The sequence below is a fragment of the Chaetodon trifascialis genome, chromosome 15, assembly GCF_039877785.1.
Source record: "Chaetodon trifascialis isolate fChaTrf1 chromosome 15, fChaTrf1.hap1, whole genome shotgun sequence".
Taxonomy (NCBI): Eukaryota; Metazoa; Chordata; class Actinopteri; order Chaetodontiformes; family Chaetodontidae; genus Chaetodon; species Chaetodon trifascialis.
This window is the reverse complement of record NC_092070.1, coordinates 8,857,349-8,872,555: the sequence shown is the minus strand read 5'-3', so window position 1 is coordinate 8,872,555 and position 15,207 is coordinate 8,857,349. Positions and strand designations below refer to the sequence as shown.

At 43.8% G+C, this 15,207-nt stretch overlaps 1 protein-coding gene across 1 annotated transcript; it reads left to right on the top strand.

The window, feature by feature from the left end:
- The first annotated feature begins 2,083 nt into the window (after positions 1–2,083).
- On the top strand, positions 2,084–14,602 carry LOC139343152 (caspase recruitment domain-containing protein 10). Its single transcript, XM_070980636.1, has 24 exons — positions 2,084–2,196; positions 4,469–4,711; positions 5,677–5,814; positions 6,716–6,902; positions 7,012–7,154; positions 8,272–8,477; positions 8,634–8,753; positions 8,878–9,003; positions 9,172–9,351; positions 9,458–9,562; positions 9,970–10,006; positions 10,113–10,150; positions 10,239–10,327; positions 10,425–10,471; positions 10,628–10,748; positions 11,299–11,476; positions 11,588–11,711; positions 11,836–12,076; positions 12,247–12,313; positions 12,419–12,521; positions 12,631–12,789; positions 12,919–13,031; positions 13,268–13,383; positions 13,638–14,602. The coding sequence occupies exons 1-24, from the start codon at positions 2,190–2,192 to the stop codon at positions 13,843–13,845; spliced, it is 3,096 nt and encodes a 1,031-aa protein (XP_070836737.1). The 5' UTR covers positions 2,084–2,189; the 3' UTR covers positions 13,846–14,602.
- The last annotated feature ends 605 nt before the right edge of the window (positions 14,603–15,207 follow it).

The window sequence follows — 15,207 nt, the reverse complement described above, 5'->3', positions numbered from 1 at the left end:
TGCTGCTGTCAATGGCCCCTCTGTGCCGCTGTCACCTCAGAAACAACAGGAATGCTCATGCACTGCAGCCCGCCCTCCCTCCCTCCTCAGACCAAGGCCCGGACAGACTGCTGGAGGACGGATCGGTCTGTCGGAGGCAAAGAGAAAAAAAAAAAAAAAAATGGAGGAAAGAACAGACAGAATAAAAAGGTCTGCAAGAGGGAGTGATGAAATAATGACAGAAAGAGAGGAGGCGTGACTGTGTGAGTCATAACCAGAGAGAACCAAACAAAGACGATAGGAGGAGATAAAAACACATGGAGGCAATAGAGTCATTTAAATGACCTACTTCTCTCAGCTCCTCACTCGTACCCTCAAACCAAAGGTGACCAAGCTTTTTCTGCTGCCACTCCCAGGCTCTGCAAAAGTCTCCCGTCCCACCAACTTATTACCTTTTACGGAGCCTTTATTTCCTTAATTATGCATACCTGTACTGAGGCTTCTTTTGGTTATAAAGATAAGACTTTATGGAGTGTACACCTGGGAAATTTAGTCATTACAGCCAGCAAGTATTACAAAAAGCAATATCAGTGGGTCAGCAGGGTCAAGATAAAAGTACAGATAAACTGAGCTGACTTGATTTGACTGTTTCTTGTCTGTAAATTCTTACATTTAAAATAAGTTTCCAGATACCTACAACAGAGAGACAACACAAACAACACTGCTCAACATACTGAGTGTGATGCAAAATCTGTATTTATTTCTGCAAAAGCAATTACGTAAACAGTTTATTCAGAAGACTTTGCAGATAGAGCATCCTCGGCTAACATCACTTCCTGCAGTGAATATGAGTACATGATATGCAGTAATGTCTCCGTCACATCCTCTGCCTACATTAACCCACACTATCTCTAAGCAACAGTGCCGAGACCCCAAGCGGGAGGCCTGTTTGTTTAGGGGAGGCCCAGAGACGGAGGGCAGCCTGACATTTCCTGTCCACATGCCAAGAAAAAGATGCATTCTTCTGCCAGGCACCCCATATTTCCTGTCTGCCTTCACACTGTAACCGAAGGACACATTTCACCCCACGGCCTCCACCCAGTCCCATCTCACACTCAAGAGTTACCCACATGATTTCATGTTCATCCATCATTCACCTCTAAAATGTACATAGTCTGAACTGTGACACAGACACAAACTCACCTTTTCTTCCTATTTGATGCTTATTTGGATGGAGAAGAGCACAGCTGACGAACGCGGGGCCTGTAATTATCTCACTAATTTGCATACACTTTCAGGCCACTTGCCTCTACTTGTCTTGACCTTTCATCACTTCCTGGTTTTATCTGCCATTATTAAGCACAGATGAGTTAGCTGATGGTGCTCCGCATCAAACAGTGTGAGTCAGCCATCCCGGTCATTATAATACTCCATTCATTGCAGTCAATCTGTGGGTAGAGCTAGGGGTGGCACAGCCATAGGTTAAAAGAAACAAACAAAGAGAGAGAGGGTGAAACTCTCTTCTCTTGGCTGTGCTGCTGACTAACCTGCTCCCTGTCAGGGCACAGAGTCCTCCACATAAAGCTGTCTCTCCTTCACTTTTACAACTTGAGGAGCTATTCTTATTCCTCGTGGTGGCGAAGCACCTGGGAAGTGACTCACAGTGTTAATGAGTCATATTCTTGAACAAATTTCCGTGACAAGCCTTGATGACAAAGCTCCCAAATTACTGAAACTGTCCTTTCTGAACTGAATACTTTCCACTCACCACTGAGAATATATAGTAATATGATCAGTGTTACTTCTATAATGTTACATGCTAGTTGCAGGTTTATGAGAGCACAATCATTGGTTGAAAGCGCCATCTAGCGCTTACGTGCTCCATTGTACGGAAATCAGTCAGGGGTCGCTTTCTAGACACTCTCCAGAGCAGTAAAGACAGGGTTGACAGAGGACATCCGTGGTGATGTGCTGCTAAATAGGACTTTTTTTTCCCCTGTCTCCTCGGGTGCTTATTGGCTGGTTGTGGTTGATCGAGGGTGGGGGAGGTGAGTGGGCCAAGGTGTGCACTCCGGTCAGGTGGCGCTCACACACGCACACACAGCCGTCAGCGCGCAGTTTCACTCTGGACTCGTCTCTGGAGCTGAGTGAGATGTAAAGCTCTTGATTGCTCGGTCTCATCTTCAAGCGGATTCAAGCAGGTTCAAGACATGAGTGGTAAGTGTAAGAGTTTAACTGTTACTTACCGGTGCTGGTTTGAAAGGTACCTCTGGGAAATGATCGCGGATTTATCAGTCTGTCACCGTACGGCTGCACCTGAGACGGCAGCAGGGCTGTGCTGTGCCCTGATACTGCTGCGTTATCAGCGATTAAGTTCTCAGGTCCGGGTTCCGGTTTGTGTCAATCTCTGAATCTGAAGTATCAAAACAACAGGTTTAATTCTCACATTTTACACAATAATCCATCACATTATGTACAATCCTCAAACGTGTAGGTCTGTAATCTGCGTCATATGAAGCATCCAGTGGCAGGCTGTGAAATGTGACACTATGGCTGATTTTTTTTTATTTATTTATTTTTTTCTGAGCATCAATTCTCAGGTGATTTCTCCAGAACAGACGCTCTCTTTTTTCCAAACACTGAACACAATAATTGGAGCTCCTGGTTATTACCAACAGTATATTTTCAGTCCAGTCAAATGCAAAAGTGCATCTCATATTTATAATTTTCATTTTGTAAAGCTAGACTTTCCAAAAGTTCACGCAAACGCTAAATAAGATCTGACAGCAAAAAACAACAAAAAGAAAAGGAAAGAGAACAAGATCTTCATTTTGCCGTTCAGATTATCTGTTTTTCACAGTTTTCACTGGACCTTACTTCTAACTGAGTGCCATCAATCATTTCCTAAGAAAAGGTGATGGTAGATACAGGATAGTTTTTTTTTCTTTATTACTTTGTGTGTAACGAGGAGGAGTTACGTGGTGAGAACAATGTCTCAAGACTGTTTATTGGTAATGACAGAGATTCCAGAGTGTCCGGACCTGCCTCAGCCTGCCTGTTAGCACAAATAGCTCAGATCAGCTGCACAGAGCAGCAGGGCTTCACTCTCCTCATCAGTAAATGACAGCATTAAAACACAGAGGGCATATACTGATAGGGTTGTTTTCATGACTGCTTCGTCTAAAGGTTGTTTCTAGAATGTATAGAGTAGGACAAACTCCCTTAACACGTTATCAGAGCTTAGAATGAGAGTGTTTACATGTCTTTCTTAGGCTGATCAGCGCGAGATGAGAAAGAAAGTGGTAACCTCGACCTCCCTGTGATTATAATAGAGTCACTACATTGGTTAAACCAGCAGAAATGAGTCATGGGCTTTTGCCTGTATATCTATGCAGCTTTGAGGGGCCTGTGTTGTTGTAGCGCGCCTTGTTCAGTTATCTCTCATTGGATTTGGGACGCCGGTAAAAGCTTTCCCTCCCTTGCAATCAGCCATTCTGGTATTATTGCGATAACATGTAGACAATCCAGAAAACAACTTCGAGTTAGTGTAAGTATGTGTTTAGCTGGTTTTAAGCAAACTCCTGTAGTGGCAGGCTTACTCACTTTCTCTCTCCTCCGCAGTGTGAGGTGAATGGGGCTGAGAAAGCTTTTGTCTGCATCCCCTGGTGTGTTTTTAGGTGTGCGATATGAGTCACAAGGGTATTTTCATTCCAGCACTCTGAGACACTGACCCACAAAGTGTCCTCCCCACTGTAGTTTATGGCCCTCGTAACAGCAGACGCATGGCTCGACAGGAGTTAAACAGTGTATAAAACCACTGCTGCTCTTAAATAAGTCACAAACTCATGCTGTGTATGATATATAAGTTCATTCATTTAAACATTTGTTGGCTTTCACCTGATCAAGTGGCTTCAAGCTAAATGTTCATGTGTCAGACTGTGTCTGATTTTGTAGGGAGTAAATTCCCCTCAGTGTCCCTCAGAAGATTTCCAGTAATCTCAACTCTCATCCCTTAAGTATGGCAGCAGATAAATCCAATAAGCCTTTTATATATCCTTAAGAATGACTTCTATTCATTCAGCGTTTGACAAAGAGGATTTTTAATTAAGGCTGAAATTAAAGGGATTATAAAATGGTTCATAAAGGATCTTCATGTGCTTGCTTCTGCCGTCTTATCTTCTGATCAGACTGTGATTGTTTAGAAATCATAGTTGTAGCATACTGAAATGTCCCACTTTTTGATGGCTGAGAGTTGCAGAGACAGATAAGCGTAGTCAGACAAAAACAAACTGTGGAATTCTCCATGGGGAAAAATATTTTGTCTAGGACTGGACATTCGATATATCTGTCAGTCTGGCCCTCTGCTTTAAAGTGTGACAAAGAGACCAGAGGAAAAAGCATAAACTCTCTGTCTTCTATTCTGTGTCTGCACAATCCTTTCTCACAGAACTCAGACCTGAACTGCTTGTAAATTTTCGGTCTCTTGCAGGTGTCCCAATTTGGGCAGAGGAGGGGGACATACCTCAGGAGGAGGTGCGACCTTCTCCTTCCTGGTCAGAGGAGCGCTGTGAGGAGCTTTGGGATCGCGTGGAGGGCGTACGGCACAAGCTCACACGCATCCTCAACCCGGCCAAGCTCACCCCGTATCTGCGCCAGTGCAAGGTCATCGATGAACAGGATGAAGACGAGGTGCTCAACTCCACACAGTACCCGCTGCGCATCACCAAGGCCGGTGAGAGGTGGAACATCTCATGTGCAAACATCTGTACATCGCCATCCTGCTAAATTCAACACCTCAAGCAAAATCGTCAGGTTTAATCATGTTTAGATGCCATGAAAGACCAAACATTGATTTAAAAATTGCTTAAGATAGCTAATCCATCACAGTTCAGGCGGAGATACTATGAGGCATGAAATGAAAGGGACACAGTGGTTGTTGAGTGAGACCTGTTTACCAATATGGTCAATGGCTGCAGACGCAGTGGTTCTGACACAGAGCTCATGGAGGCATTCAAATCTGAATCTGATACACATAGTTTTCAATTCACTTACACTTTCTGAGGAGAGCATTATCTCCACTGCCCATTGCAAGTAACTGTGCATGAAACTGATGAGAAAACAGAGAAAAAAGTCCTTATAACTTCAAAACATGACTGAGAAGTATCACGTTTTTTAAGTTTTCTTCAGTATCAAAGTAATCCAGTGATAGCTGAATCTAGGGATTCTCTCAGGGAGACGACGTGCAATATGGTCTTTACTAAGATCAAGTAATGTGGATCTTTTGAAAAACCCCCAAAGAAGAAAGATTATGTGGGAATGACTGTGCAGCATGTTGTCAGAGAGGAACAGGTGGGCAAAGATAAATGCTGCAGTGAGAAAAACAGACAGGAACTAAGGAGAGAGTAAGATGAAAGACGGCGTTAAGTAAAGGGGAGTGTGAGGCAGACGCAGAGAGAAGAACGAGGAGTGAAAGAGGATAAAGATGAAGGGGAGATGTCGCAAGTAAAGGCAGGATGAAGACAAACACCTGAGCGCTGTGAGTTAGCTCATCCTGCAGGCAGTAATTCTTCATGGTCAGGTTGGAGTAAATGACACCCACATCAAAGAGGTCGGACTTTATGGCTGGGCTTGACAGCCTGGGACAGTGATTAATTCAACGTTGTTCCAACTTCTTTGGTTTTCCCTTTCGTCGAACAGGCCGTCTGCTGGACATTCTGCGAGGTCAGGGCCAGCGAGGTCTTCAAGCCTTCATGGAATCCCTGGAGTTTTATCACCCAGAGCAGTACACACAGCTGACTGGAGAACAGCCCACGCAGCGATGCTCCCTCATACTGGGTAAGCGGGGGTTTCTCAGCATGTCGAGGATTGCAGAAGTGTGGACCGTCACAATTTTCAGTCAGACATTTCAGATCCTTAAACTGACTTCAGGCTTGAAAAAAATCAACCAAAACACTAACATGACTTGTGACAGTGTCCTGTGATTGAGCCCTTCTTCAAACTGGTGGCCCAGTGCAAGGACAGTCACACACTTTTGAGCAAACAACCTCGATTTCCTTGTCAGGAAATCTGAGAATTTTCATGGGTACCCTTTCGGTGAAAAGATGCTTTATTTCACTGGAAAAAGACACAATATTAGAATATTCCAGTGAATACATCTGATTTGATGTGATTGGAAAGGCTAACTAGAACTGTGTTAGTGGTTTTTAGACACTATGATGACTACTGCACAAAGTTTCATACTTCAGACTTGAGTGCAGTCTTGAGACTTTAATCTGACGTTCAAAAAATGACTTGACTCCACTTGTATTGGCTGGAGGTTGTGTGAAATAAGATAAGATAAGATAAGATGAGATAAGATATACCTTTATTAGTCCCACAGTGGGGAGATTTCAGGTATTATAGCAGCAGTGGATAGCAAACATAGAGGGCATCAGTAAAAGGACATTAAATAGTTCAATAGTTCAAGAACTAAGACATTCAATCTTTGGAAAGAACTCAGTGAGGTTTATCTCTGAATGTTACAGGCCCAGCAAACAGATCTGAGATACAAGCACTTCAAATGACTCACAAGTGCTCAGTGGTATCTAGTAGATAAGTACTCCCTGCAGAGCTGAGCACGCAATTCTTCATGATAATGATGCTCAGGAGTATATATGAGTATAAGCAAATTTAGTTTCTCTATGCTTCATCCAAAAGCCCCCTTGATCCATAACCTCCACCTGTCTTAACTCCCCAGATGAGGAGGGTCCGGAGGGGTTGACCCAGTTTCTGCTTCTGGAGGTGCGTAAGCTGAGGGAGCAGCTGCGAAACAGCCGTATGTGCGAGCGACGCCTGTCTCAGCGCTGCCGCATGGCGGAGGAGGAACGCAGCCGCGCTGAAAGGAAAGCTCAAGACTTACGTCAGGATAGGCTGCAGCTGGAGAGGTTTGTCTCACTTTTGTTGTGAGCTTAGTTTGTCCCTCTGCGTTTGCATCCACCTATTCTGCTCGCTTGTCTCGGAGAATGACAGGCAAAAATGATCTGTGATCCCCAGGCTGCGACAGGACTGGGAGTCAGCCAGCCGAGAGCTGGGTAAAATGAAGGACAGGCACCTGGAGCAGGCCGTGAAGTACTCCAGGGCCCTGGAGGAACAAGGCAAGGCCTCCTGCCGTGAGAGAGAGCTACTGAGGCAGGTAGGTCTCTTGGGAGCAGCATATGTAAAACCAGAAACTCTTTACATGTGAATTCCGCTGTGTTTTCATATTCCATTTAAATTGATTTTACCTGAGGATGGTTAAAGAGACTGCTTTTCTCACCACAGTCAGCTTTATAAACTCAATGAGTCTACAGATATTGATACCTAGAGGTTGTCCAACACAACCACAGTCATTTACTGAGAGGATGAGTCATTCCCTTTCTTTCTACCACCACATTCCTCAGCTGCGCCTGACTTTGAAAGCAGCTGTATGCAGGCTGCAGAAATGGTAAATTTGCTAATAATAGTGATCTTCTTGTCTCAAGTCCCCCAGCTTTTCCCGTTGCCAACTTTAAAGTGCTGTTTTAGGTGCTCCACGAGGGCCATACATTTCTATTTAACGTAAGGGTCTGTTTGCCAGAGGCACCACTTGTCTCAGGCTCAGGGCAAGAAGAATCCAAATGTTTTCGTTTGACAGATTGATAAGGCAGCAAATAATACCGCCCAGGGCACTTCAGGTGAAACTGCTTCGGCTGGCATGCAGCTGCAATGTAAGACCTGAAGTGAGCAGCTCAAACTATGAAGATGTTATCAGCCTCACTTTTATTTAGTTTGAGCACTGCCACAACCTGTCGACCATACCTCTGTGGTGCAAACAACTTGGCTATGAACCTGGAAATGTTTGTGGTTAATAATTTCCCAAAAGATGGTGATGTTAACAACCAACTGCATTATTTCCCCTATGGTCTTGTTACCTCATGTGCAGTGTGCTTGCTTATATAGGTATGCGGGAGGTCTTGTAATTGTGCATAATAAACACTTAAGTTTACTTTTTATTTAACCCCAACTACTTCTTGAATAAGAGTTTGGAAAGAAGATATGTCTGTACCACATATCCCACATAACAGTCCTGCACTGACAAGTAGTTATACCACAAAAAGCGTGTAAGTCTTTTATTTTACAAAATTATATTTATACCATTAATATTGATAAACAGCCGACAAGTCATGTCATTGCATCATGTGTTACAGCAGCCTAAGAAGTGCTTGGTGCAGAAAAGTACAGAGCTGCTTTTCAACATGTCTTTATGGTTACTTTGCCTCTTCTCCATACAGGTAGAGGAGCTCAGGTCCAGGCTGACAGAAGCAGACAATCTCGATACTCCAGGGAATAATATGCCAGCAAAAAGAAACAGTTTGCTCTCTAATGGAGTAAATGGTTCTCCACCTGCTTTACTGGAAAAGCCGCTGCAGCATGCTGAGGTTCAGAAAGCTGAGAATAAAGGAACTCAAGTGAGGGACACAGTTCCTGCGACTGGAGTCATAGTATGTTTTTAAATCTACAGTCTGTAATATGTGACAGCTGTTGATGCTTTTTCCTCATAGTCCTCAAGCCAAATGTTTTGTAGCCTGTTTCAAATGATGTCCCTAAAGGTACAGTGTTTTATGTCCTAAAAATGTCCTCTCTGTTGTTTACCTGAGGCTCTGATGGATATCCTGCAGCAAGACCGCAGGGAGTCTGCAGAGCAGAGGCAGGAGCTCTGTGATGTCATTACCAGACTACAGGGGGAGCTACAGAGCACCGAGGAGCACAGGGACAAGGTGAACCGGTGTCACAACTTTTTCAACTTTAATTAGTTGTCGAAAAGTGTGATTTGCTGTCAAACGCAGTGTTTTGTCTCTTTTCTGCCTTTGAAGAGGCTGTAATGGTAAATTATATTTGCAGCTAGAGTCGCAGTGCGAGCAGCTGCAGTTGAAGGTGAGAACTCTCCAGCTGGACTGGGAGACTGAGCAGAAGAGGAGTGTGTCCTACTTCAACCAGATCATGGAACTGGAAAAGGAGAGAGACCAGGTGAGTATGAGCCTGGACTCGTGGCTCACGTGTGGCACTGCCCAAAACAATCTCTAACCAGCTTACAAAGTGTATTTGTCATTCAGTTTCCCGCATATTAGCATCCCTGACGGTTTTTACACCATGCAAACTTCTTCTTTCTCTTTCTTTTTGTCATCTTTTTGCCAGGCTCTGCACAGTCGAGACAGCCTGCAGCTGGAGTACACCGACTGTCTGCTGGATAAGAACCGCCTGCGTAAACGCATTGCAGAGCTGCAGGCCAACCTGGAGCAGCAGCAGAGGGAGCTGGAGAGAGAGAGGGAGAGGAGCCGGGAGCAGGTGGAGCAGAGCAGCCCCTGTCTGCACTGTGTGAGTTAACACTGGAGTACAGCAAGTTGGGAGTGCAGCACTGTCTTTTGCTGCTGCAACCTCTGAACATTTTACACATACATCATTCCCTGCGCATTCTCCCCAGTCCCACTTGTCCCTGTGCAGCGAGGACCAGTGCTACGGCCCTTGCTGTTCCGTCGGCCTGGACTTGAGACCTCGGGCCAGTAGTGCCCGTCTGCTGCTGCGGAAGGTCAGGGCTGGCATTCTGCTATTATTTTACTCCCATTCATAATAACAGTGGAATCATCTTTTGCCACGGCCATGATTTACATCAGAATCAGTTGTAGGAATGTGGTGCTGTTGTCACATATAGCCGCTACTTGTGCAGTGTAACCTCTTCTTTGTCTAAGGGATCATTTCCATAGGACACAACTGCTCTGCAACAACATCTTTTCTCCCATTGTTATCAAACTATGTAAAGAATGGAGCTTTTGGACCCCAAAGTAAATTTCTTCAGCTACACTAAGAGCTTGTTATTGTCTAGAATATGAGACGTAGTAGATTCTTATGCAATTCTCAGCGTGTTAGCACCTGCACCACACCTCTCACTAGCTCATAGGCCGTAATACCATATTTACATGTTTTCCTGTGCCACAGGCGCCCTCTGGAGGCCAAGCCAATGAAAACTCAGAGGGTAAGTTGTGACTGATGATTCTCAAGTTTAGTGCAGGACAATACTTGATTTATTTCTTATAGATATACTTTATTTATTTTTAAAAAATCCCTCTGCTCCTTCACAGACTCTCGCTCCAATTCTGAGGAGAATCTCCTTTTGTCAGTGAGTATTACAGCTCTGCTCAGAAAAAAAGAGAGAAAGGATGACAGAGTGAGAATATGTGTGTTTTTCTTTACCTTTCTACCCTCAGACAGAAGACAATGAAAAGGAAATCAATCGGCTCTCCACATTCCCCTTTCCTCCCTGCATGAACTCCATCAACCGGCGATTCAACACAGAGTGAGCTCATCAGCCCCACATAACCCTGCCGATGCATATTTTCAGCCTGTTCTAACTAACCTCATTTGATTGACATTCATTCTTTGTGCTTGAAAAGGTTTGACTTGGACTCCTGGGGCAGTGATGAGAATGATAACATTCCAGGTATGTGTGATTCTGTCATGTTTTGCATGAACCACTGTCACAGTCTTCTTTGCAAACAAATGAGGCCCTCAGGTGCTCCCCACCTTCCATTAGTTATCCATCATACTGAAAAAAATGCATGAACTTTGAAGTTATGAGGCTCTGTGGTGTCTTCAGGTGAGCAGAATGAACCGTCTTTGTGGGATTCCTGGAACTCCCTACACTCTCATCTCTTCCCCCCTGACCTGGTCAACCTGCCTGCAGTCTCCTCACATCAACCCGATCCCAGTGTTCCCAGGTACAACCTCACAGTTTTTGCCACCTGTCACTGAAAGCCACTAAAAATATTGTTAAAACTTTGACATATGTGGTTCCTTTCTGCTTAATCATCCATGGTACCACTAATATGCTGCTTGTAGCAACATCTAATACCATCATAGATAAGAATGATGATGCAGCAAAAGCCTTACAAACATTTTAGGGGATTTATTTTACTAGTGAACATTGGCCCTGTCACAACAACTGCATTATCTCATGTTTATGTAAGTCATAATATGTAACCAACAGTTCATTTCTAGCTGATACATTTTAATACAATAGTGATTAACATCTCATGAAACATTAATATAAGGGTTCAACTGTTTTCAAAAGGGTTTAATGCTATAAATATTCACATAACATACAACATGATGTGAGTATATACTGAAATAAATTGTTTGAGCTCAAAACAGAGAAGTTAACTTTTTAATTACAGCCAGTCGATAGACTTGTGGAGTTGTACCACGTTTTGCCTCCTGTGCATGTCACACCGTCCTTATCTGCTGCTGCCCATCTTTGCCATCTCTCAGGATACCCCCCAGCTCCCCGTCTTCAAGCCCCCCCATCTCACCAAAGCACAGAAGATCCAGTCTAGCTGATGATATTACGATAATCGGAGGAAACCGGACAGGGATCTTTGTCAGCCATGTGCGAGCTGGTTCCCCAGCTGAACAATATGGGCTGAAGGAGGGCAGTGAGCTGCTGGAGGTGTGTGTCTGCATAGTGAATAAATCATATGTGTGAGGGTTGTTTGAAAAAAAAAAAGAACAGGAGAATTCAAGGCTGGAGCGTAACTTGCTTTCTCTTCATGTTGTCCAGCTGGAGCGGGTTCTGTTTGGTGGGGGCAGTGTGCTGCTGAGCCAGTGCACTGCTGAGGTAGCCCACTTTTCTCTGCAGTGGTGGACCGAGCCTTCAACGCTCAAACACCAGAGCAACCCAGAGGGTGAGTCCGTTTTCTCAGAGGTTTGACAGAAATGGATGTAAAACAGCAATACCGTTTTCTTTAAAAAATGTCCATTCACGTCTCAGACAGAGAGACTAAGCTGACCTCTCTTACTCTCTTACAGCATACGCCAAGCTGTGCGCCCAGCTCTCGGCACCTAATTTCATGGGTGCTGACTCGTTCTATGTGCGTGTCAATCTCAACATGGAGCCCCTCGGTGACCCGCCGTCTCTGGGTGTGTCCTGTGATGACATCATACATGTCACAGACACAAAGTACAATGGGAAATACCACTGGCGCTGTTCCCTGGTGGACCCACACACAGCCAAGCCCCTGCAGGCAGGAACCATGCCCAACTACAACAGGCACGCCAATTAAACCTTCATTTTACTGCTGCATTATTAGAGATGATGGGGATTTTTTTACACTAGCTCTGAAAGACAAACATTAGCATTAACATTAGCATAACATTGGTTTGAATCACAGTTTGTGTAAGGAGGGTAAATAACCTAGATTGTACCATTTTCAATCTCAGGGCACAGCAGTTGTTGCTTGTAAGACTACGAAAAATGGCCCTGGAGCAAAAGGACTTCAAGAAAAAGGTCGGAAGACAGGAACAGCAAGCTCAATTTCAGTCACTGTACTTAACCAAACTATGACAGAACTGCTAAACACAATAAACACAACTATTAAATGCATTTTTCTAGTTCTTGAAGAAAGCATCTGGACGCGTACGATTGGTCAAGGCAGTGGACCCCAGCTGCCGCGGGATTGGTTCCACGCAGCAGGTCCTTTACACACTCAGCAAACGTAAGCAACAGCGGTCCCTGAATTCAGCAGCATATCTATGTGATAAATCTGCTTTGTGTGTGTGTGTGTATGTGTGTGCACGTACCCTCATGCATGCCTCTCACCTCAGGTCATGAGGAGCACTTGATCCCGTACAGTGTCGTGCAGCCGGTGCAGGTCCATACTAAGCGGCCGGTCATCTTCTCCCCTTCTCTTCTCTCCTGTCGTCTCATCGAGAGGCTGCTGCAACCAGCAGAGTCTGGTTTGAAGTTCAACACCTGCCCGCCAGGTATGTGCACAGCAAACACACTTAAATCACCCATGATGCCCCAAACGCAAGTGAACAAAAACATGGTTCCTTATTTGACCCTCCAATGACACACCCTGGTCTCCTCGTCCCTCTGTTTCCTGTTTGCAGAGCCAATCCAGGCTTCAGAGAGACGAGACAAGAGAGTGTTTTTGTTGGATTCCTGCAGTCCAGAGCAGGCTCTGGGCATACGGCTGCAGTCAATTCAGGATATCATCAGCCAGGTATTAAAAAACACATATCTGTTGTCTTTTGTTTTCCCCTGCCAAACAAACACATAGCCACACCTTCTTATTACTCAACTTCACCGCATTTTGCTCAGTAATTGTAATCATCTCAATAAACAATCATAGCTATCGCCTATAACACCTCTTCATTTTATGGAGAGAGAACATGTTCAAGGTAATAATAATAAACGTGAATTGTCACGTATTATTCCAAATCTCCCTCTCTGTCTCAGGACAAGCACTGTCTGCTGGAGCTGGGGCTGCCCAGTGTTGAGGGCTTATTACGACAGGGGATTTACCCTATTGTCATCCATATCCGCCCCAAGAACAAAAAGCACAAGAAGCTGAGGTATGTGCACATCCATTCAGTGCTACAGTGGTCAACTTCAGATCTTAGCTGCATGCTGGTGCTTCATTCAGACTTGTCCAGGTTCACCACACACATCACATCATTCACATAGAAGGGTAAATAAGCATTTTACCTCATGTACAGATGGTGTGCCATTTTTTTTACCTTACAGATATGCAAAAAGTCTTGTTTTGAAAGAGCCCAACATGTTTCCCTCTAATTTGCCTCATGTGACCCTCCAACACTTGAAACAGGAAGTTTTTTCCACGGTGTGGAGAGGACAGCATAATGGAGGAGGTGTGCCAGGCTGAAGAGCTGCAGCTGGAGACGCTGCCCCTGCTCTACTACACCCTGGAGCCCAGCGCCTGGAGCTGCACTGATGAGCTGCTGGAAGCCATATGCAATGCCATCCACAGCCAGCAGAGGGCGGTAGCTTGGGTGGAACTGGATCGGCTTCAGTAGAGGAGAGATGTTGTGTAAAATGTGTGTATTCACAAGACAAACTAATTTTCCTGTCTTTGAATAAAGAATCTGGCAGCTGCCAACAAGCAACAAACAACAGCCAGGTTTCTATAGAAGATTAACAATTATTGTTAGATCATCTTTTATTTCCTTAGATTAGGCCTATGTACATGTAAACAAACGGAAATTGCATTATTATTACCCATATAGCCAAGCTGGACTGGCAACAATGGAGGAATAGTAGGAAAAAAATAAGGTTTTATTATACAGTTTTATTATATAACTGTACTTTCAAAATTGTTCTTGGGGATCACACAAGGTGCCTATTTGTGTCACTTGTCATTCAGTTATGATGTGAGTGGAAAGTTAAGCTGTGAGGACACAGTTGAGCTGTGAGGGTATAGCTGAAGGGGATTGTAGTATGTTATAAGCAGGGATGTAGTGGAGGGTACAAATCTGCTTATCTGCATTTTGTATTTGCAATAAAGACAATAAAGTGTTTATTTGGGCTGACATAATCTTGAAGATGTAAACCACAGGTCTACAGGTCACACTTAGTATCATACTGGTACAACGGCAGGTATATCAACACAGACTGTTTTAAAAAGGAAAACTTATATTTCTAGGTGGGCTGTGTATTACTGAAAGTCAGCAAGGGCTGCATTTGTATTTACAATACATTGTACAACAGAGGCTGTAGATCACTGTGGCCAGATGGTTTTGTTTTTTAACTACCACATCACTTTTTTCCTTTTGTAACCAGTTTAAGAAATAAATTAATAATAAAAAGGAATTGATTTATTTTGACTTCACTTGTTTGCTCAAATGCAAAACAGATTTGGTATAATTGTTTTAAAACTGAAAGAGAAGAGGAGCAGACATTTAAACATCAGTGCAGTAGCGAGACTGATTGAGGAAGTATAGACAAAGTAATGGAAAACAAAAACAACCTATTTTTACATTTAGACACATGCACTCACGTAGTCTAGACTATGAAAGAACTTTAAAGCATACTATACATGTGTTCCTGTCAAAAGTGATGAAAGTGCTTTGTTTCTCTGGCAAATTTTCAAAGCTACGTGGAACTACCAAAGGACGAACATTCATCATCCTGATTAATCAAATTTTGTGATAAATCAATAAACTAAGTGTTGTAAACCTCTTAAAAAATATATGTTAGGACAATCAAGAAACTTTTGTCTTTCTGCCACTAAAGTTACAAAAACATCGCAGCATTTCTCATAAATGTGCGCACAATTATTCAGCACAATTAGTAAAAACTTAAACACGTGAAAGTGCTCTTTGTGTTTAAGATGTAGATTAAAATTGCAGCTCAGGGAAGCAATCTCAAGGCCTATTACA

Excerpts from the sequence above, each read along its gene's own strand:
- LOC139343152 (XM_070980636.1), top strand. Across the intron at positions 10,151-10,238 it reads AGGAGAATCTCCTTTTGTCA|ACAGAAGACAATGAAAAGGA; the intron begins GTGAGTATTACA and ends TTCTACCCTCAG. Across the intron at positions 12,790-12,918 it reads GTTCAACACCTGCCCGCCAG|AGCCAATCCAGGCTTCAGAG; the intron begins GTATGTGCACAG and ends TCCTGTTTGCAG.